General features: G+C 34.7%; 2 protein-coding genes across 2 annotated transcripts; one reads left to right on the forward strand and one right to left on the reverse strand.

The window, feature by feature from the left end:
- The first annotated feature begins 16,782 nt into the window (after positions 1-16,782).
- LOC121802607 (DEAD-box ATP-dependent RNA helicase 50-like) lies at positions 16,783-19,391 on the forward strand. Its single transcript, XM_042202288.1, is given in 9 exon segments — positions 16,783-17,611; positions 17,688-17,875; positions 17,987-18,200; positions 18,344-18,379; positions 18,381-18,476; positions 18,569-18,633; positions 18,635-18,742; positions 18,820-19,053; positions 19,154-19,391. Coding segments are annotated over 9 exon segments (1,257 nt in total). The 5' UTR covers positions 16,783-17,344; the 3' UTR covers positions 19,203-19,391.
- Positions 19,392-20,153: 762 nt separating this feature from the next.
- LOC121805285 (pentatricopeptide repeat-containing protein At1g03560, mitochondrial-like) lies at positions 20,154-22,216 on the reverse strand. Its single transcript, XM_042205090.1, has one exon. It carries the CDS (start codon positions 22,186-22,188, stop codon positions 20,290-20,292), a length of 1,899 nt encoding a protein of 632 aa, XP_042061024.1. The 5' UTR covers positions 22,189-22,216; the 3' UTR covers positions 20,154-20,289.
- Between the last annotated feature and the right edge of the window lie 372 nt (positions 22,217-22,588).

Raw genomic sequence — 22,588 nt, forward strand, 5'->3', positions numbered from 1 at the left:
ATCAAACATATTATTATTATTTTTAAATAATTTCCATTCACACATTAAATAAAATAAGCCTCACAACACTTCATGAGTAATTTATATAAAATTAAATAATGCAACAAAACTTACTTATATATATTTATAAGGGAGTGATCAATTGTTAACCCATCATTTAATTGTTAACTACAACTAATTTAAGACCATAGGATTTTAGAAAACTTGTGGTCTACAATTTGTCATGTGTAATTTTTATTTTTATTAATTAAATCGAAAAAGATAAAAAAAACTAGTATCAAATTAGGGTTTTGGATGAAAATGTCAATATAGTGTTTCGAAAATATCAACACAATGCTTTGAGAATGTCAACACAATGATTTGAGAATGTTAACACATTGCTTATATTGACATTCTACATGTATTTATTAACATATTTTATATATTATGTCGACATTTGTTGCTGTACGAAAAAATTGAAAATTTTCAATTTTTTTTTTCAAATTTTGACATCGGAACATATGCAAGTGAGATCTCGTTAGAATCCTTATAAAATTATCTTTAATTTGATATATATGTTGTGCGAAAAAATAATTTAAATCGAGAAAGTTATATGTGTTTTAAAGATATGAGATATTTTTCAAAAGTTAGTTACAACTAATTTGTTATAAATTGACCTTAATACCCTTATTGACGTTTTTTTATCGTATTGATATCCCGAGGCTAATGATCTATACCCTTAATTAATTAAGTATTGAGTTAACAATATAACACTCCCCTATATTTATATATATATATATATATATATATATATATATATATATATATATATATATATATATATATATATATATATATATATATATATATATATATATATATATATATATATATATATATAGGGTAGTGATCAAGGTATAACTAATCTTAAGTGTATAACTAGAGAACAAATCTCAGCCACACATTATCTTAATCCAATGACTAAAATAAGCATACATTTTTAACTCATACAAATTGCATAGGGACATTTTGGGAAATCAAACACACACACCATTCCTGCATATACACACACCATTCTCGTAGACACACTATGCTCTCTCTCAAAGGAGGTGACGGAGCACGACTCCACTTCCTCTCCGGCGACGGGATGAAGAATTACCCGGCGGCGCCGGAGTACTCCATCTTGGACACGAGCTTCGACTTCTCCAACTACACGACCGTCACAATCCCCACCGTGTCGTTCGCATTCGGCGGCGGAGTGAAGATCGACCTCATCCCGTCGGGGATACTGATATCGGTTTGCTCCACGGTGGCGTGCCTTGCTTTCGCCGGAAACGGAGACGCCACAGACACCGGAATCTTCGGAAACACACAGCAATTGACATTTGAAGTGGTGTATGATGTCGCCGGAGGGAAGCTGGGATTCGGTGCAGCTGGATGTTGATTCATAGTAGTAGTTTCTTACATTAAAAAAAAGCATATGAATTTTCTCCAAAGAATGGAAATATGTTAGTGTGATATGTATATGGTATGATTTCAGAAAATTTTAAATAAAAAATTGTGTTTCAAGAAACAGAGGTGAACTGTTGGAGTAATTGTCAAATTGAATTTGTGATACACGATGTGCGTTCAATTACATCCTTGAACGGCATTTTTCAATGTCTTTAACCCGGTAACAAAATACATCACTCTTAGCATGATTTTACTTCACTCTTGTTTACAAAACACATCACTCTTAGCATGATTGTACTTCACTCTTGTTTACAAAACACAACACTCTTAGCATGATTTTACTTCACTCTTGTTTACAAAACACATCACTCTTAGTATGATTTTACTTCACTCTTGTTTACAAAACACATCACTCTTAACGTGATTTTACTTCACTCTTGTTTACAAAACACATCACTCTTATTCTGATTTTACTTCACTCTTGTTTACAAAACACATCACTCTTAGCATGATTTTACTTCACTCTTGTTTACAAAACACATCACTCTTATTCTGATTTTACTTCACTCTTGTTTACAAAACACATCACTCTTATTCTGATTTTACTTCACTCTTATTCACAAAACACATCACTCTTACTCAGATTTTACTTCACTCTTATTCATAAAACACATCACTCTTGCTCAGATTTTACTTCACTCGGTTTCACTGATGTTTTCTTGAATGCTTTTTTTCTCTCGCTCGCTATGAGTTATAACCACTAGGCAGGCTAGCCCCACCATATAGCAGGCAAGGCATGCACTTTGCTACACTCTTATCAGATTATAATATAATTTCTCTCTCTGTCTGTGTGGAGAAAGCAAAGTGGTCGGATTAACAATAACGCAACGAATTTATTTGCATTTTATGTCTAGATGCACTACTTGAACAGAAAATGAAATCAGAACCTTTTCTTGATTAATTATGTTTTATTTGAGATTTTAATCTTTTTTTTTGGGGGTGGGGGTGTGATACGAGGAGGTTTATCCTATCAGGGTGTTGAAATTTTTTAGTGGAACGGGTGGTTTAGTTGTTATCGGAGATTAATTACTTAAGTCGAATTGAAAATACGATTAATTTCTTTTAAATAAAATTTAAATTGGGATTGATTTAATTTGATATTCTATTTGAGAATGTTGTTAATATTTTCAGATGAAACACTAAGCAAAATACTAGGACGGTCGTTGGACACCTAAAAGAAAAGGTGAAAAAATATATGGAGTACTAAAGAATTGAAATAATTGGAAATAAATAAATTGAGACATGGAAGTTAGATTTCATTTCACCGTAACGTGAAGAGTACTATATGTAATCATTTTATTTGTGGGCTACACAAATCACTCTTGTTTACAAAACACATCACTCTTACTCAGATTTTACTTCACTCTTGTTCACAAAACACATCACTCTTACTCAGATTTTACTTCACTCTTGTTCACAAAACACATCACTCTTACTCAGATTTTACTTCACTCTTGTTCACAAAACACATCACTCTTACTCAGGTTTTACTTCACTCTTGTTCATAAAACACATCACTCTTACTCAGGTTTTACTTCACTCTTGTTCACAAAACACATCACTCTTACTCAGATTTTACTTCACTCTTGTTTACAAAACACATCACTCTTACTCAGATTTTACTTCACTCTTATTCACAAAACACATCACTCTTACTCAGATTTTACTTCACTCTTGTTTACAAAACACATCACTCTTACTCAGATTTTACTTCACTCTTATTCACAAAACACATCACTCTTACTCAGATTTTACTTCACTCTTATTCACAAAACACATCACTCTTACTCAGATTTTTACTTCACTCTTGTTCACAAAACACATCACTCGTAGCATGACTTTACTTCACTCTTGTTTACAAAACACATCACTCTTATTGTGATTTTACTTCACTCTTGTTTACAAAACACATCACTCTTATAGTATAAACAACAACAACAAAATAAGTAACGAAATCAATATAATAATAACATCAAAATTGGTAAGAACTTATGGGCAATATGATTTGGAGAAAATGGCAATTTTATACTACTTATCCTAATTAACATCAAATGCATAGTATGAATATCTAATAGTGTGATACACTCTGTTAGAAGTCACACATAAAAATGTCGAATGAATATTACAAACCGAAAAAGAATTTCAAAAACCCCAAACACAGCAATTCAACTGATCCAAACCCCCAAACACCGCAAATCAATATATATTACATACACACTCTGCCATAGCCTAGAAAGGAAAATAAAAACTCAGGTCATGAGCGCCGCGCCGACGACGAACGAAGCTACGGCTACGGCTACGGCGACGGCGACGGCGAGCGACGGAAGCCAGCACCGGTGCGGGACCTTCCTGCGCGGCTGAGCTACCGATGAGAGCGAAGACGGTTTCGGCAACCGCCATTGTCGCCACCAAAACTCTCTTCTGCGACACCGCCAACTGCGACGAGAAGAGGAGAAGAGAGAAGAAGAGAAGAAGAGAAGACACGGTTTGAATTCAATTTTCAAAATTGGATTTAATTTGCTGTGCAATGACCAAAATACCCCTGACTTGTTATTATGGAGTAAATTTGTGATTGAGGGAGCTAATATCTCATTAAATTCGAAAATTAATATTAGCCCTTGATTTTTTTGATCTTGTGGCTATGATTTGTTCTCTAGTTATTTGCTTAAGGAGTGTTTTCCATAGATCACTACCCTATATATATATATATATATATATATATATATATATATTCAAAAAAATCAAGGGCTAATATTAATTTTCGAATTTAATGAGATATTAGCTCCCTCAATCGCAAATTTACTCCATAATAACAAGGCAGGGGTATTCTAGTAATTGCATGGCGTATTGAATTAACTCCAAAATCACGTTGCAAAAATTGAATTCATTTGAAACCGCGTCTTTTTCTCCGCCGCCGCCGCAACGCCCCGGAATCACGAAAGCGAGGAATCGATCAATTCGCACACCAGAGGCGGCGATCCTCTGGAGAAAATCGATTTGTGGCTGCAGGATTTGGTGCCGGACATTGTTAGGAACCTAAAGCAGGCGCCGCTGCTGGTGCAAATCTATTCAAGATTGGACGGCAAGGTGAGGATTGAGACGGAGAAGGTCGTGCCGGAGGTGTGGCCGGCGGCGAGAGAGGGGTGGCGAAGCGGGGAATCGAAGTCGCTGTGTCAACTGGATTGAGTTTTGAATGTATTTACGTTGCATAATTTTATATGTTCAACTGGACGACATGATAAGAGTGAAGTTTTGTAAACAAGTTGACCTTTGCATTTTTGTGGATTTTGCTCGAGCTTGTTTTTCCTAACAAGTTGGAAGTGGTAAAATTGTGCATCGTGAAACGTTGACCTTTGCATTTTTGTGGAAACAAGTTACTTATTTGCTCGAGTGAATTGATGCAAATAGCCTCATGTTACTCTGTTGCTTTATCAACTATGTAACTTGTTTCAAATACTATTTAGGATACAAGTTGGTTATTGATTGATTCTGCATCTTCAATCATTTATTGAATGTGGCATATATTGTAGAAATTGTGAAGATCTACTTTCTTTTCTATTCATTTTCGGTGAAAATTCAACTTGTTTGGCTAAGTGTAAGGACAAGTAGGTTTTTATATTTTCTCTGTCACATCCTTGTTTATTTTTTGCTTTTAGATTTTTGGCAGTAAAGGTCTTTTACCTTTCTGTTTGTGGAGTGTGCCTTTTTAATTCCTTTCCTCCTTTTACTGCGTGATTCCATTGCAAAGCACTGCTTATCATGTGTGAAAATCAAGTAAACAAGAGTGAAGTAAAATCATGCTAAGAGTGATGTGTTTTGTAAACAAGAGTGAAGTAAAATCATGTTAAGAGTGATGTGTTTTGTAAACAAGAGTGAAGTAAAATCATGCTAAGAGTGATGTGTTTTGTAAACAAGAGTGAAGTAAAATCATGCTAAGAGTGATGTGTTTTTGTAAACAAGAGTGAAGTAAAATCATGCTAAGAGTGATGTGTTTTGTAAACAAGAGTGAAGTAAAATCATAATAAGAGTGATGTGTTTTGTGAACAAGAGTGAAGTAAAATAATGATAAGAGTGATGTGTTTTGTAAACAACAGTGAAGTACGATCATGCTAAGAGTGATGTGTTTTGTGAACAAGAGTGAAGTAAAATAAGAGTAAGAGTGATGTGTTTTGTGAACAAGAGTGAAGTAAAATCATAATAAGAGTGATGTGTTTTGTCAACAGGAGTGAAGTAAAATCAGAATAAGAGTGATGTGTTTTGTCAACAGGAGTGAAGTAAAATCAGAATAAGAGTGATGTGCTTTGTGAACAAGAGTGAAGTAAAATCAGAGTAAGAGTGATGCGTTTTGTGAACAAGAGTGAAGTAAAATCAGAATAAGAGTGATGTGTTTTGTGAACAAGAGTGAAGTAAAATCAGAATAAAAAAATAATTTTTTTACCATATTTAATTCTCCTGTTTAAGTAGTAGTAAATAACAAAATGAGTCAAATATTTATATTACTATAAAACAAAACAAACGTCATTTCTCTTTGTTGGAGACTACATACTGTTAACTTTAAACATATGACAAAAAAATATTACTAATACTCCTTTTAGAATAAAATAGAACTCAGTTTAACAATTTCACTAATGCATGCCACATCAGTAACCAAACCTCAACCGTGTGAGTCATACGTGTATTAAGCAACCAATCAAAATTCACCGCTGCTGTCACACTTCCAACATAAACACTAACATACTTGATTCTCCGTAAATGTAGAAAATTTGCAAGATTTTCAACTTGAAAAGCAAAGAATCTCTGAAGAAAAAAAGATGGGGTGGATCGAAGACACTGTGACTTCTGTAAAATCTATCCAGTTGCGGCAGGCCCTCCATTAGACGATCAACATCGGTTCCTTCTCTTTCGCCGCTCTACGAGTATTACCTGCGAGCGACTGACGAGTGCGTCATCGCCGTCATCCGAGTTGGCGATGGCGCTCCGTGGAACTCGGTGGAGCTGAGCCACCACCCAATCATGGCGGAGATGTTTGATTATTGCCAAATATACCCTTGGCCTATTTTGAATTATTAAAAAAAATAATATTTGTTCATTTAAGATGTGTGGCTGAGATTTGTTCTCTAGTTATACACTTAAGATTAGTTATATATTGATCACTACCCTATATATATATATATATATATATATATATATATATATATATATATATATATAGGGATGTATTCATTTCCTTTTCCTATATTTCCTTCTTTTTCCTTCTTAATATCAGCCATTAGATTAGAGAAATGGACGGTCAAGATCAACATTGGGTAATTAATCCTGTGTTGCATTATTTGTCCTATTTTGTGCATTATGAGGGTACAATAGTAATCTAATCTAGGCTGGAAACCGCTACGAATAATGCACCACATGGTCACGAGTAATGCATATAATTGCCTATATAATGCACAATATGTGAACTGCAATGCATACGAACAAGATGTGCTGTGTTATGATGTTTGACACACGTTTCTTGTTTCCCCTAAGGGTTTAATAAGCTTATGGGCTAGGGTATAGTACGTAGACATGTATGTAATCTTCACATGGTAACGAGTAATGCATATAATTGACTATATAATGCACAATTTGTGAACTGCAATGCATACGAACAAGATGTGCTGTGTTATTATGTTTGACACACGTTTCTTGTTTCCCCTAAGGGTTTAATAAGCTTAGGGGCTAGGGTATAATACGTAGGCATTAATAACAAATTATAAAACGATACGAATAATTCACCAAATTGTCACGAGTAATGGATGTTATTAACTATATAATGCACAATATGTGAACTGCAATGCATACGAATAAGATGTACCATGTTATGATGTTTGACACACGTTTCTTGTTTCCCCTAAGGGTTTAATAAGCTTAGGGGCTAGGGTATAGTACGTAGACATTACTAAATACACGTATGTAATCTTCAATCCGTTGATTAACCCATATACACAATACCTCTAATAATGCATAATATACTGAGATAATGACAATTAACAGCTACATAATGCACTACCTAAACCAAATAATGCACATACGTATATTCCAATAACAACAATTTGTTAGTAATGTCTACGTACTATACCCTAGCCCCAAAGCTTATTAAACCCTTAGGAAAACAAGAAACGTGTGTCAAACATCATAACATGGTACATCTTATTCGTATGCATTGCAGTTCACATATGTGCATTATATAGTTAATAACATCCATTACTCGTGACAATTTGATGAATTATTCGTATCGTTTTATAATTTGTTATTAATGCGTACGTACTATACCCTAGCCCCTAAGCTTATTAAACCCTTAGGGGAAACAAGAAACGTGTGTCAAACATCATAACACAGCACATCTTGTTCGTATGCATTGCAGTTCACAAATTGTGCATTATATAGTCAATTATATCCATTACTCGTTACCATGTGAAGATTACATACGTGTCTACGTACTATACCCTAGCCCCTAAGCTTATTAAACCCTTAGGGGAAACAAGAAACGTGTGTCAAACATCATAACACAGCACATCTTGTTCGTATGCATTGCAGTTCACATATTGTGCATTATATAGTCAATTATATGCATTACTCGTGACCATGTGGTGCATTATTCGCAGATACCAAAATGTGGCAGTTACTTTTCCGTCAAATGTCAATAATAACCCTGTAATGCATACAACCACCTTCTATAATGCAACACGGAACCAGTTTTATAGAATCAATCTGATCCGTTGATGCCTTAGATCTAACACGTAATATTAAGAAGGAAAAAGGATCTAAGATGTGAAAAGGAGAATAACGCTCCCCTATATATATATATATAGGGTTGTGATCAATTGAGATTTTTTAGCCTAATTGAGAATTGAGATGCATTATAAGCCACTCATTTTTATTAAATGAGTGGTCCAGAATTTGCCACATGGAAAATATTTTTACATTAATTAATTGTGAAAGGGCATATTTGTGACATCCGTGACCCAAATCATACATCATATTGCATAATTACATATTTTATTATATATATATTAGTTATGTAAATGTGTATGTATGCTTAATACAAAGTGTCTTGTGCATGGAAAATGTGTGCATGAGATTTAAAGTAATATGTAGTGAGAATAAGGAAAGAAAAGAAAGTAACTCCTTGTATTAAGTTAGCTTATGAGGTAAGCTTCGTATTTAGCTTATGAGGTAAGCTTCGTATTTAGCTTACGAGGTAAGCTTCGTATTTAGCTTACGAGGTAAGCTTCGGTAAATATATATATAAAGGAGTTGAAAGAGGTTAAAAAAAAGGAGGGGGGAAGAGAGAAATCCTACACTTATGAATTTTTGAGAAGATCAAGGAACGTAGATCAAGAAACAGTGACAAGGGCACGGCTTAACTATCTGTCCTAATCAGGTGTGTATAAATCACATTTTTAGTTTTACATGTGTTATGTGGTTGATTGTTATATGTTGAATTGGAGTGAATTATTGGATTATATGGTGTGAAATTGATATGATTATGAATTGTTTGATTTTGATGGTCGAATATGATATGAATATTTGATTGCTGAAATGGACGTGTTTGTTTAGATATATTGGATAATTTGATGGAATATGATATGGATATGTTATTTGTGCAAAGGATATGTTTATGATATTGATTATGTGAATCATTGGATTAAAGAGGATCTGTGACAGCCTTGTACTGGATCTGAAATTACAGAGGGACCTATGAGTCCAAATACAGAGGGACCTATGTGTCCAAATATAGAGGGACCTATGAGTCCAAATACAGAGTGACCTATGAGTCCAAATCATAATGGGACCTACGGGTCAATCATAGAGGAATCCCGGGCAGATACCAGGCTTGACTGTTACAGAATAATAAACTGAATAGAGTGACATATGCATATGAATATGAACTGGTTTGTTTTTAAATTATGTTATATATTGTTTCTGATTATATGTATTGATAAAAGAATATGCTTGATGTTTGTATCATGTGAGATTAAAGGTGGAAATTTATATATACTGAGTTGTGGCTCATATAAACCACTAAATTTTTCAGGAATAAGATAACAGTAAAGTTTTGACTGACATGGGTCATAGGAACTCGGCTGACGCATATTGGCAATCTTCTCCTCCTCATCATTTTGCATGTAGATAAATGTATAGTATATAGAGTGGTGTGAGGGTTCCACTACTTTACAAGATATTTTGAAATATGTGTCGGATAAGTGTTGGTTTGAACTTATATTATATGGGTGTTCTATGAATTAGACACGTGTATTGATTGCTTTTATGATAATGAATTTATTTATTAAAAGAGTATTCGTTAGAGGGGTTGAGGTGTGACAATTTAGGTGGTATCAGAGCAGGGATAAGGATCCCGCTGGGACATTGCATCCATGCATTGCATATGATACGTATTGGTTATAAGTATCATTTGCATTAATATTATCATGAACATGTGTCACCGAGGAGAGAAGGGTCAGCCGCCCTGCATCATCAATTAATTATAGAAACACCTCATATACATATTGCATCATATGGTGATTTCTAGTAAATACATGGACCATTGATGAGTCAAAGAGGTAGAAACATTAAATAGCACTGAAAAGTGGAATTGTTGACTTTGTGAGACTACTGATCCGACCGAGGCCGAGATATGGTTGAAAAGGATAGAACATGTGTTCAATCGGATGAGTTGTATGTCAGATGAGCGGTTTGATTACACAGTGTCTTTTCTTTGAAGCAATACTTACTATTGGTGAGAAACAGTCCCACAATCTATGATACAACCTCTGGTACTCAGTTCAGACGATTTTCCTAGAGAATTTAATGATAAATATATGCAAGAAGTGTATTGTGATGAGAAGTAAAGAGAGTTTTTGTCTTTACAAGGAACTATGTTTGTTGTTGATTACGAGCTGACTTTGTTTCAGTATACACGGTTTATCTAGACTATGTGGTGCGAGTTAATTGATTTGAGCTGCTAGCGAATATTGATTCTCTTATTCATACACAAATTTGATATTATCATAGGTATAGATTGGTTGTCACTTCATCGAACTAAGGCAGCTTGTCATGTTAAAGAAATGGTAATATAATCATCGAGACGAGATCGAGTGATATTTAATGGTATCGACCAATTGCAACTTGTCTTATATTAGCTACATCGGCTTTTCAATTTATTCGAAGTGAAAATATCTCTAGATTATCACCTGATCAAGAGACAAACTTCACTATTGAGTTACTACCAGGTACTGTATCTATTTCTATTCATCCTTATCAAATGTCTTGATTAGAGTTTCAAGAGTTAAATAAATAGTTGCAAGAGTTGTCAGACAAGAGATATGTATGACTCAATGTTTTACTTTGGAGAGCATCAATATTATTTTTGAAGAAGAAACACTGCGACATTATATATACTATTGGAAGTCGAATCAAGTGACTGTGAAGAATAAATATCTATTACCGAGAATAGAAGACTTATTTGATCAATTTCAAGGTACATGATATTATGTTATTTACAGTAATGCACCGCAACATGGATTTGGTTTTCTATTTCTGATCTGGATTTCTATTAAAAAAATGGAAAGTTTATTCCTTATGTGTCAAGGACAATCACGAGTACATGAAGCTTCTTATTCTATTTCTGATCTAGATTTAGCAGTGTGGTTTTCCTTCGAAGATTTGGCATTATTATTTGTATGGAGGACTTCGTCGAATTCTGGTTGATCACGAGAGTTTGAAATATTTGAAGAGTAAGAAGGAGTTGAATATGAGACTAAGACATTGGATGGAGTTTCTTAAAGAATATGATTACACCATCGAATATCATCTTAAGAGGTGAATGTTGTTACAGATACTTTGAGTTACAAGTCCAGCAGAGTGAGCACACCTATGCAAATAACATCATTATTAAAGTATTATTAGTGGTCGAAGATGAAGATTGTTTCAAGGTGTTGATATATCAACAGGTTAAAGCAGAACAGTGTGTACCTACAAGTTTGTTGAAGCCTTTAACTATTCTAGTCTCAAAATGAGAATACATTACCATAAATTTTGGTACAGAGTCACCGATAGTACATTTCTCACCTATAAGATGGCGTTGTTCGTTATATCACTTAGCTGAAAGGTATGCGAAGGATGCATCACAATTATATGGTATTCTATCTTTTATGTCTAGAGGTCCGCAATTCACTATCTATGGAGACATGATTACATTTTAGTAATATTTTTTTCACCAACAGAAAGATGGTAAGACAGAGAGAATTATACAGATGTTAGAAAGAAATGAATTTTGCGGACAAAATTCTTAAAGAGGGGAAGATTTGTGACATCCGTGACCCAAATCATACATCATATTGCATAATTACATATTTTATTATATATATATTAGTTATGTAAATGTGTATGTATGCTTAATACAAAGTGTCTTGTGCATGGAAAATGTGTGCATGAGATTTAAAGTAATATGTAGTGAGAATAAGGAAAGAAAAGAAAGTAACTCCTTGTATTAAGTTAGCTTATGAGGTAAGCTTCGTATTTAGCTTGCGAGGTATGCTTCGTATTTAGCTTACGAGGTAAGCTTCGTACTTAGCTTATGAAGTAAGCTTCGGTAAATATATATATAAAGGAGTTGAAAGAGGTTAAAAAAAAGGAGGGGGGAAGAGAGAAATCCTACACTTATGAATTTTTGAGAAGATCAAGGAACGTAGATCAAGAAACAGGGACAAGGGCACGGCTTAACTATCTGTCCTAATCAGGTGTGTATAAATCACACTTTTAGTTTTACATGTGTTATGTGGTTGATTGTTATATGTTGAATTGGAGTGAATTATTGGATTATATGGTGTGAAATTGATATGATTATGAATTGTTTGATTTTGATGGTCGAATATGATATGAATATTTGATTGCTGAAATGGACGTGTTTGTTTAGATATATTGGATAATTTGATGGAATATGATATGGATATGTTATTTGTGCAAAGGATATGTTTATGATATTGATTATGTGAATCATTGGATTAAAGAGGATCTGTGACAGCCTTGTACTGGATCTGAAATTACAGAGGGACCTATGAGTCCAAATACAGAGGGACCTATGTGTCCAAATATAGAGGGACCTATGAGTCCAAATACAGAGTGACCTATGAGTCCAAATCATAATGGGACCTACGGGTCAATCATAGAGGAATCCCGGGCAGATACCAGGCTTGACTGTTACAGAATAATAAACTGAATAGAGTGGCATATGCATATGAATATGAACTGGTTTGTTTTTAAATTATGTTATATATTGTTTCTGATTATATGTATTGATAAAAGAATATGCTTGATGTTTGTATCATGTGAGATTAAAGGTGGAAATTTATATATACTGAGTTGTGGCTCATATAAACCACTAAATTTTTCAGGAATAAGATAACAGTAAAGTTTTGACTGACATGGGTCATAGGAACTCGGCTGACGCATATTGGCAATCTCCTCCTCCTCATCATTTTGCATGTAGATAAATGTATAGTATATAGAGTGGTGTGAGGGTTCCACTACTTTACAAGATATTTTGAAATATGTGTCGGATAAGTGTTGGTTTGAACTTATATTATATGGGTGTTCTATGAATTAGACACGTGTATTGATTGCTTTTATGATAAGGGATTTATTTATTAAAAGAGTATTCGTTAGAGGGGTTGAGGTGTGACAATATTTGTAATTTCATCATATATTTTATTTAATAAATATTTTTTTTTATTTTTTTTAAAAAAATTATTTTTTTTCGATTTTTTATTTTTTTATTTATTTTATTTTTTTTATTTTTTTTGTCAACTACATATACAATTCATGTCAACTACACACATGTAATGTCAACTACATATACAATTCATGTCAACTACACACATATAATGTCAACTACATATACAATTCATGTCAACTACACATATATAATGTCAATTATAAGCTGTTGACATTTGATGTGCAGAGCTATTGACATTTGATGTGCAGACTACACATCGTAGTTGACATAATGTCTCAGTAGTTGACATCGCGCGAAAATTTAAAAAAAATTTAAAAAAAAATTAAAAAATTAAAAAAATTAAAAAAATTAATTTTTTTTAGTTGTTGACATTTGATATTCTGGCTATTGAAATGAAATGACGATAATACCCCTTAGTTGACATAATCTACTTGCAGTTGACATTTCAAAATGAGTGGCTGAAAATGCATCTCAATTCTCAATTAAGCTAAAAAATCTCAACCTAACTATATATATATATATATATATATATATATATTACTTATGAGTCTCATTATTCACAAATCTACTCTTAAAGACCGAACCACCGAACCATACCAAATTAGGGTTTGTAGATCTAGTTTTTTATGGATGAGAGACACAAATTTATCAATTATTTTCGCCTTCATTACGAGCCTATTTTAATTCATCCGAAGGTAAATAAGTCATACTAACATGTTATGAAGATTTAACTTTATTCTAGTAGGTTTTTACTTCATTCCAGTAGGATTATTACTTCATTCCAGTACGTAAATGCGGTTTCGCCGTCGCGTGTCGTTCTTTCTCTCTACAATATCTATCACCACCACCACAACGCTGATATGGTGTAATAAACACATGGAATGAAGTATGTGTAGAAGCATTTGAAGTCCTACTAGAATGAAGTAAAAACCTTATCCAATGAAGTAATAACGTTTCTGAATGAAGTACTAAACGCACTTGAATAAATTGCATTTTTTAATGTAAATAAAGTAAAAACTTAGGTCAATGAATTCAAATGAAACATATGTTGAATCATTTCAAAACCTCTTGGAATAAAGTTAAAACATGTTGTAGTTTCAAGGTATTACGTACAGAATGAAGTAATAAACCTATACAATGAAGTAAAATGAGCTTGTAATGAAGACCGAAAAATTTACACAGCAGCACATCTCATCAAAAAAACTAGATCTAATTGCCCAGATTTGGTCTCTAGTTCGGTCTTTAAAATTGGTTCGACATTGATCACTAACTCTATTACTTATTGTAAAAAATATATAGCTTGAAAATTAAACCACACTGATTATACTACAATAACATTCAAACTTAAAATTAAAAGATACTTAAACATACCGCAATCACATAGTAAAATATAACACTAACAATCAAAACTTAGGATAACTTTTCAACAATTTTGGCATTGTTCTCTATATGACGGTCGATTTATAGGTGATTGATATAATGACAAAATATACAAAAGTCACAACAAATTTCATTATAATTTTAATCATATGAAACAGTTACAAAATGTACAAAATTTATAGTTTAATTCGATAGTGTAAAAGTATTAGTTTAACTAGAAATCAACTAAAACTAAAAGTATAATTTAAATGACTATTTTACATATGATAATTACACATGATAATTTATAAATCACTAGATCTCTGGATATCCTATGAACTTAAATTAGTTATAGTTGCAATTAAGGGATGAGTTAGCAATTAATCACACCCCTTCATATAGATACTTCATATCAAATAAGAAACTCAAACTTAAAATAATGTTCTCTTTATTAGGATATTATATCTTTTTTATTCACAAAATTTAAAGTAGTTTTTTATTTTGTTTAAGTATAAACCAAAAAATAGATTTTTTTTTGAAAAAAAGAGATTGATTCTGGGGTACCATTGAACCTAATTATCTATTCTATTTTAAGTTTTAGTATATCATCGGAGATAGTATAAATCTGGAATAGTAAATATTTTTTATTATTCAAAAAGATGATTCGTGTGTCCTTGATAAAAATATGGTCAATTGTTTTGATATTATGAACGTTGAATACTTGCATAGAGGGTGCTAATCATGTCAGTCTAATGAGTTTTGGATTATTATATTTGGATTGTGGATTGATTAATCGGATTGCAATTTATCAAGTTAATTTTTTTAACTTAAACTAATTATTTGGATTTTAGACTAGCTCAACAAGCTGATTGGATTAATATGTGATCGATCTAATGCATAATAATAGAGATTAATCATATTTATAAAATACAAACATGATTAAATACTAATGATGTAAAAAACACATGACATATACTAATAAGAATAGGTTGTGATGGGACATGACATTGAACATTGAATTTATGATTTATAAAATCAAAATAAAACATGCTCCTTTTTAAAATCAAAATAAAACATGCTCCTTTTTTCCTAGTAATAAATGACCAAATTCTTTTCTTTACAAAATTTAAGAAAATGATATTTATTAAGTTAATTGAAATATAGAGTATGAGAGATAAAGAGAGAATGAAGTAAAAGAGATAATAACGTAAAAGAAATTAGATATTTTATTTGTAGCTAAAAGTTGAAAATCAATAATTTATAGTGAGACAAAAAAAAAAGAAAATTAATTACTTATAGCAGCACAAAGGGCATATACATTTTGGGAAATTTCAAAACATATTATAGTGATAAATTGTTTTTATAGTTATTTATAATATAAAAGACATCGTTGAAGTGTCAAATCAACTATCACATAAAACAACATGCAATAGTGCATTAGGTCTAACTCATATGACTAGTTCATTAGGTTCCGAGTCAGTCCTACTCGAATTGTAATTATATAGGGCTAGAAATTCATAATTATAATCCTATAAATTTAATGGGCTAATCGGAACATGCCACAACACATTTTTCAATAATTATCTATCTAATAGTAGTGATCTCATTGCAATTCTAGTTAAACTGAATTAAAAGGTCCAAAGTAATTTCAAATAAATACTTATTTGTAATATATCCAAGCATAAAATACGACCATATGTATCTACATTCACTGATGCGACTTGTAAAAATATATAATTACACTTAAATTTATCATCAACTGCTTCTATGGTTTTTCCTTGTATCAATTGATATTATCAATTAATAAGACGATTCACGTAGTAGTTAATTTATCTACTATAAAAACAATGATGCGTCAACATCATTGATGATCAAACTGTTCAATATCAACAATTTAGCATGTGAAATGAATATTTTTGCTATAATAGAAGACACACGAGGAACAATTAGAAGGATCACATATTCCTACCACCATGTCTCGTTTGTACCTATTATTTTTTGGTGCACCTATTCTATATATAAGGACATTTGATTTGAATGTATATTCATTTTTGAATTATGAAATTCTTTTGAGATAATGTACATGCAATAATTACGATTGTGGTCTATAGAGGTCAAATGATTAAATAATCTTGACAGGACATGTGATAGATTAAATGAATTGAGATGTTTGCTTGAACAATGTTGATTTCATTTGTTATAGATTAATTGAATAGCGAAGTTTTATTCAACAATGATACTTTCATTTTTGTAATGAATTATTAATCAATCAATTACTCCCTCGTCCTCAAGATATTAAATCTGCTTGACCTGTTGGTGCTTTATGTTGTACTTTGATTTTGTTCTCGTCTTTGATTAATGACCGTCTTCTCTTGTGATGTCAATCCGAGTTTTCCATATTTCTACTTGTTTTATTTACCTTTCTTCTTTTATTCCTTATCCTTGTACTTCTGCTTGCATGTTCTTGTAGTCTGGTCGGTGTATATGATTATCCTATTAAGTTAATAGGATAAATATACACCGACCAGAATAGTATTAACATTTTTTGGACCTAAAGTCCAAACATTGTGAATCTTTCTTGTTCTTGAGGGGGAACAATGACTAATCAAAGACCTGCTTCAAGTTGCTGTCATTGGCTCACTCTTCTGGATGTTGAACTTTCATTTGATTTGTAAAGGAATGTAACAATGGTTGCAGAGTGTATCACACGAATAAAATGATATGTTTAATATTGTGTTCTGCATTCGTTTGAATTTTAACATGTCTTTACAATTTGAGATAACGGTATTGCAGGCAATGGCATTTGATTCGGTCATAGGTGGGAAGAGTTGTATAATATCTGATCAGAGTGGATCTGGTAAAACTTTGTCATATCTGATACCACTAGTGCAGCGACTTAGACAAGAAGAAATCGAAGGACTTAGCAAATCAAAGTCGCAAAATCCCCGAGTTGTAATACTGGTCCCTACTGCTGATTTGGCTTCTCAGGTATGACAATATTGATAACAGTAGAAGATTTATCCGCTATATGGATGATTTTTTCACATCAAGGGTACATTTTTAGGTTTTGAATGTTTGTCGTTCACTCTCAAAAGTTGGTGTCCCTTTCCGATCTATGGTTGCCACTGGTGGTTTTCGGCAGAAAACTCAACTGGAGAGTCTTAAACAGGGAATAGATGTTATGATTGCTACTCCTGGACGCTTCACGTTTCTAGTAAACGAGGGCCACCTGCAATTGTCTGATATTAAAAGGTTCGACTCTTCTACTGATCGTGCAATACCTCTAAAAATAATTTATAACTGGAATTTGAGTTGAGTGAGTTTTATGGGAAAATTTTAATTCATATTTTTTGGGTTCTCCAGTGCCATATTAGATGAGGTAGATATGCTCTACAATGATGAAGATTTTGAGCTTGCATTACAAACTTTGGTTGACTTGGCACCTGTCACTGCCCAATATCTATTTGTAACCGCCACCTTACCTGTGGAAATATACAACAAACTGGTTGAGGTTTTCCCTGATTGCGAGGTTATAATGGGTCCTGGTGTGCATCGCACCAGCTCCAGACTGGAGGAGGTACTGAAATATTTTGTTTTTTTTACCTTCATGTTAATACGTTGTAAATCAGCATTAGAACTCAAAGTTCTAAGATGTAATCTGCTACATTACTCGAACTTTCACCTGTTTTTGTACTACTCTGATTAAATTTTTGCGTTCAGTTTCTCGTAGATTGCAGCGGAGATGAAAGAGCTGAAAAAATATCCTGATACAGCTTTTCTCAACAAGAAAAATGCTCTTCTTCAACTTGTGGGGGAAAGTCCGGTGACAAAGACAATTGTGTTCTGCAACAAGGTAGATTCAAGATCTCATTGGCAATAGCAACATCCAATAGTACTTTCTTTCTTTATTGTAGTCTGAAAAGGTTGTTTCTTATGTGATAACAGATCGAGACATGTAGAAAAGTTGAAAATGCATTAAAACGTTTTGATCGTAAAGAAATACATGTGAAGGTTACCCTTCCACGCTGCTTTAGACCAAGAAACAGGACTTGGAAATATAGAGGAATTTCGTGGCACCCCATCGAAGAATATGTCCTTGTTCTTGGTTTGCACAGATAGGTTAGAACTTTATTTTAACTTATGGCTTTGATTGATGAGAATACTAGAAGAAGCGACTGACTCATTCTGTCTTCCAGAGCATCCCGAGGAATCGACTTTGCTGGGGTCGATCATGTAGTACTCTTTGATTTCCCCCGGGATCCAAGTGAATATGTGCGCCGTGTGGGACGAACAGCCCGAGGTGCTGGAGGTGCGGGAAAAGCCTTTATTTTCGCTGTTGGTAAGCAGGTCTCTCTCGCGAGGAGGATTATCGAAAGAAATCTCAAGGGGCACCCGTTGCACGACGTTCCGTCTGCTTATGAGGTGATGAGGTAGACCATCTTCATCATGCTGTAACATGTAAATCTGATTCATTGAAGTTTTTCATCCGTGGTTGCATCATATAACAGAGTCAAAAACACTTTTGTGTAGAAACTACATACATGAGACGACGAAGATGGTTATATCGGCTGCCTTGTAGCTTTAGACAACTAGAGCGCCGCACACGAACGCCTGTGTGGTGCAGTCACTCGTCTTGGAGAGAAGGTTGAAACTCACTCTCTCCAACTTGCCATCCTACTATTGATTACGGTTTTACATTTAATGGGATTCGAATTTTAACCTTCCGTTGTCTTCATTTGTTGTGTGAATAAAATGTGAGTTATTGAAATTTTTGTACAATTCCAAGCATTTAAGTTGATTCGCATAATTATATGTAGGGATGTCTATGTAGCCCGTAACCCGTGGGCTGGTCCGAATAGCCCGTCAAATTTATAGGGTTAGGGTTGAAAATTTGTAGCCTGATAAAATCAAAATCCGATTAGCCCGCACCCGATTAACCCGCAATCCATTAGGGCCAGACCCGAAAACCCGATAAAATTTCTATTATTCTATTTTTTACTCCTAATTCGACATTTCATTGATTAATTTTAACTAAAAAAATAACTTTCAATTTTATATTAAATATACAAATTATATATTGAATCTTTATTAATATAATAATTGATAAATAAATTAAAAACTTCAACACAAAAAAAAATTTAATTTCTAAAACATGCATTAAAATTCTATGAAATATCTCAAATATTAGTATTTGATCATGTTTATGATTGAGTTTAAGCATATATCTCAAATATATCATAATTAAATGTTTTACCTTGTATGAATATTAGTAATTTTAATCATTATTTATTGGATTTATCGCATGTTAATATTATCGGTAGCAACCCGATTAACCCGCTGGGCTAGCCCGAAATCCGAGCTTTTAGGGTTAGGGCTGAGCTTTTATAACCCGAAAGAAATCACAACCCGATTAGCCCGCACCCGATTGACCCGCAACCCGAGTAGGGTTGGCCCGAAACCCGACGGGCCGGCCCAATTGACATCCCTAATTATATGTTCAAATTTCAACATACGTCTCAAACAAAAAATATGTCCAAAAGAAGCTTACGAGTTGCTACTTCATATTATAAGTATTTCAGTTTTGACTGTGATTGATATATGTTGATTTAATTTTTAAAAAATGACACCATCATGAATAAAACACTTGCAAATCAAGCAAGACATATTCACCTCTCAACCAAATTTCGAAACTTCACTCGTTTCTTGACGCTTTTTACCCTATCATACCCTATTCCAATCTTGCTGTGCATCAACTTCATAGCCAAATCCGCATTTCCCGCCTTCCTCAAAGCGTTGATCATCACAGTCCTAACCCTCCCTGGAATCTCCCGACCGCGATCCACCACCCCGTCGGCCAGCCTGCACGCCTCCACCACCCGCCCCACCTTACACAACACGTTGATCATATCCTCAAAAGCACTGTCCAACACAACCCCCATCGGCGCCAGCTCGTCCAATATCTTGCACGCCCTCGCCACCTTCCCTGACAAACACAGACCCGTTGCTAGGGCCCTAAACGAGGCGGCCGTGGGTGTGATCCCCTTCTCGATCATCGCCTCCCACACCTTCAAACCTTCCTCATTCCTATGTTGCTTAAACAAGCCATCTATCAAGATGGTGTACGTGTACACGGTCGGATCACACCCTTCCTCCTCCATCCTCTCGAACAGCGCCACCGCCTCCTCCACCTTTCCCTTCTTCGCCAGCGCATCAATGAGCGCGTTATAGCAATAGGAGTCTCTCGGGCAGCCGCTCCCGGTCATCTCCTCAAACAGCCTCCCCGCCTCCTCAACACGCCCCGCCTTCCCAAGGCCATCAATGAGGCTCGAATACAACATGGCATTAACAGCCACACCCTCCCGTTTGCAATAGTCGAACCACTCCAACGCCTCCTCCAACCTCCCATTCTTGCACAAGCCATTCACAATCACACCATAGGTAACCTCATCTGCAACAAGACCATCCCTCTGCATACTCCTGAACAGCTCCATCGCCACGTCCAAGCTCCCATTCTTCGCATACGCATCAATCAAGGCCGTGTACACAGCCATATTCACCTCACAGCCCGCCCCAATCATGCTCTCAAACACGGCGTGCCCCTCCATCGCCTTCCCCTCCTTGCAGAGCCCTCCGATCACCAAGCTATACGCATGGGGAGGGATCTCAACCTGTTTATCCCGCATCTCGTTGTAAAGCCTCGAGCACAGATGATAATCCCCCTTTGCATAACAAGCCTGCATCAGAGTCAAGAAAGTGATCTTATCCGCAGCCACATTTTTCACCTCCATAGCTTCAAACTCATCAATGGCCTTCCTCAGATTCCCTGATTTACAGTAGCCTTTGATCATGGTGTTGTACGTCACGACGTCTGGCTTCACCCTCCCCTTCTTCATCACCTCCAAAACCCTCTCTGCAGACTCAATATACATACAATTCACAAGGCCATTCATCAAGAAATTGTATGTATACAATGAGGGTTCAATCCCACTATCCTTCATTCTCTTCCACACCCACAGAAGCTCCTCCACCATTCCCCCATTGCCAAAGCTTCTAATTAGGGAATTGGCAGCCACTGAATTCATCAAAAAGCCCCTAATTTTCATCTCATCGAAAGCTGACCTAGCCGTCACGAAATCGCCCTCCAAACACAAAATTTCGATCAATTGAACGAAGCATTCGAGATTGTGAGAGTACCCTTTCTGCTCACCGGCCCAATTGAAGAACCGGAACGCGATCTCGGCCCGGTTCGGGAGCTGGCTGAAGGTCTTGAGAATGTGGGCGGTGAAAGGGGGCGGGAGTCTGATTAGGTATTTATCGCAGAAGATGGTTAAATCCTGCTCGAAATTGATGGTGTTTTGCAAAAGGTGGTGGATTTTGGGGAGCCACGGGGAGGTTTGCCGGTCGGCGGCGGAGATGACGTCGGAGAGGTCGGTGAAGGGGTGCACCCATTCTGGCGGCGGTAGAGGAGTGCATGAGGATGAGAATTTGAGGGAGGATACAATTGGGGAGGTGTGGATTTTGATGAAGAAGGCGGCGGAATAGGGTTTAAAGATGGCTTTTCTCATCTGCGCACCTAGAATGGTTGATAAAGTATCTTCGACAGGTATATTGTTGAAGAAGATATACTCTCTCATCGTAATTACATACCCCCTCCGTCCATGCTACTCGCACTTTTCATTTTAGGCCGTAAATTTGGGATTGATTTTTTTATTTAATTAAAAAAGAATTTTAAGTGTAATGAGACATCACTTAATAAAAGAGCTCTTAACTTAAACTAACATATTAATTAAATGCATTAATTCTAACTTAAATTATAAATAGTGTAAGGACTTTGTGACGAGCCGAAAAGCAAACGTGCGAGTAGCACGGGACGGAGGGAGTATTTCATTCAAAATGTTTCATATTTGTTTTAATTTAGTACAAAAGGTATTAAGTTTACGTATTTCGTACATAAAGTTTACCTAG

Source organism: Salvia splendens, chromosome 5 (genome assembly GCF_004379255.2).
Source record: "Salvia splendens isolate huo1 chromosome 5, SspV2, whole genome shotgun sequence".
NCBI classification, from domain to species: Eukaryota; Viridiplantae; Streptophyta; class Magnoliopsida; order Lamiales; family Lamiaceae; genus Salvia; species Salvia splendens.

Coding starts and splice junctions, on each gene's coding strand:
- LOC121805285 (XM_042205090.1), bottom strand. CDS start 22,188: ATGAGAAAAGCCATCTTTAAACCCTATTCCGCCGCCTTCTTCATCAAA.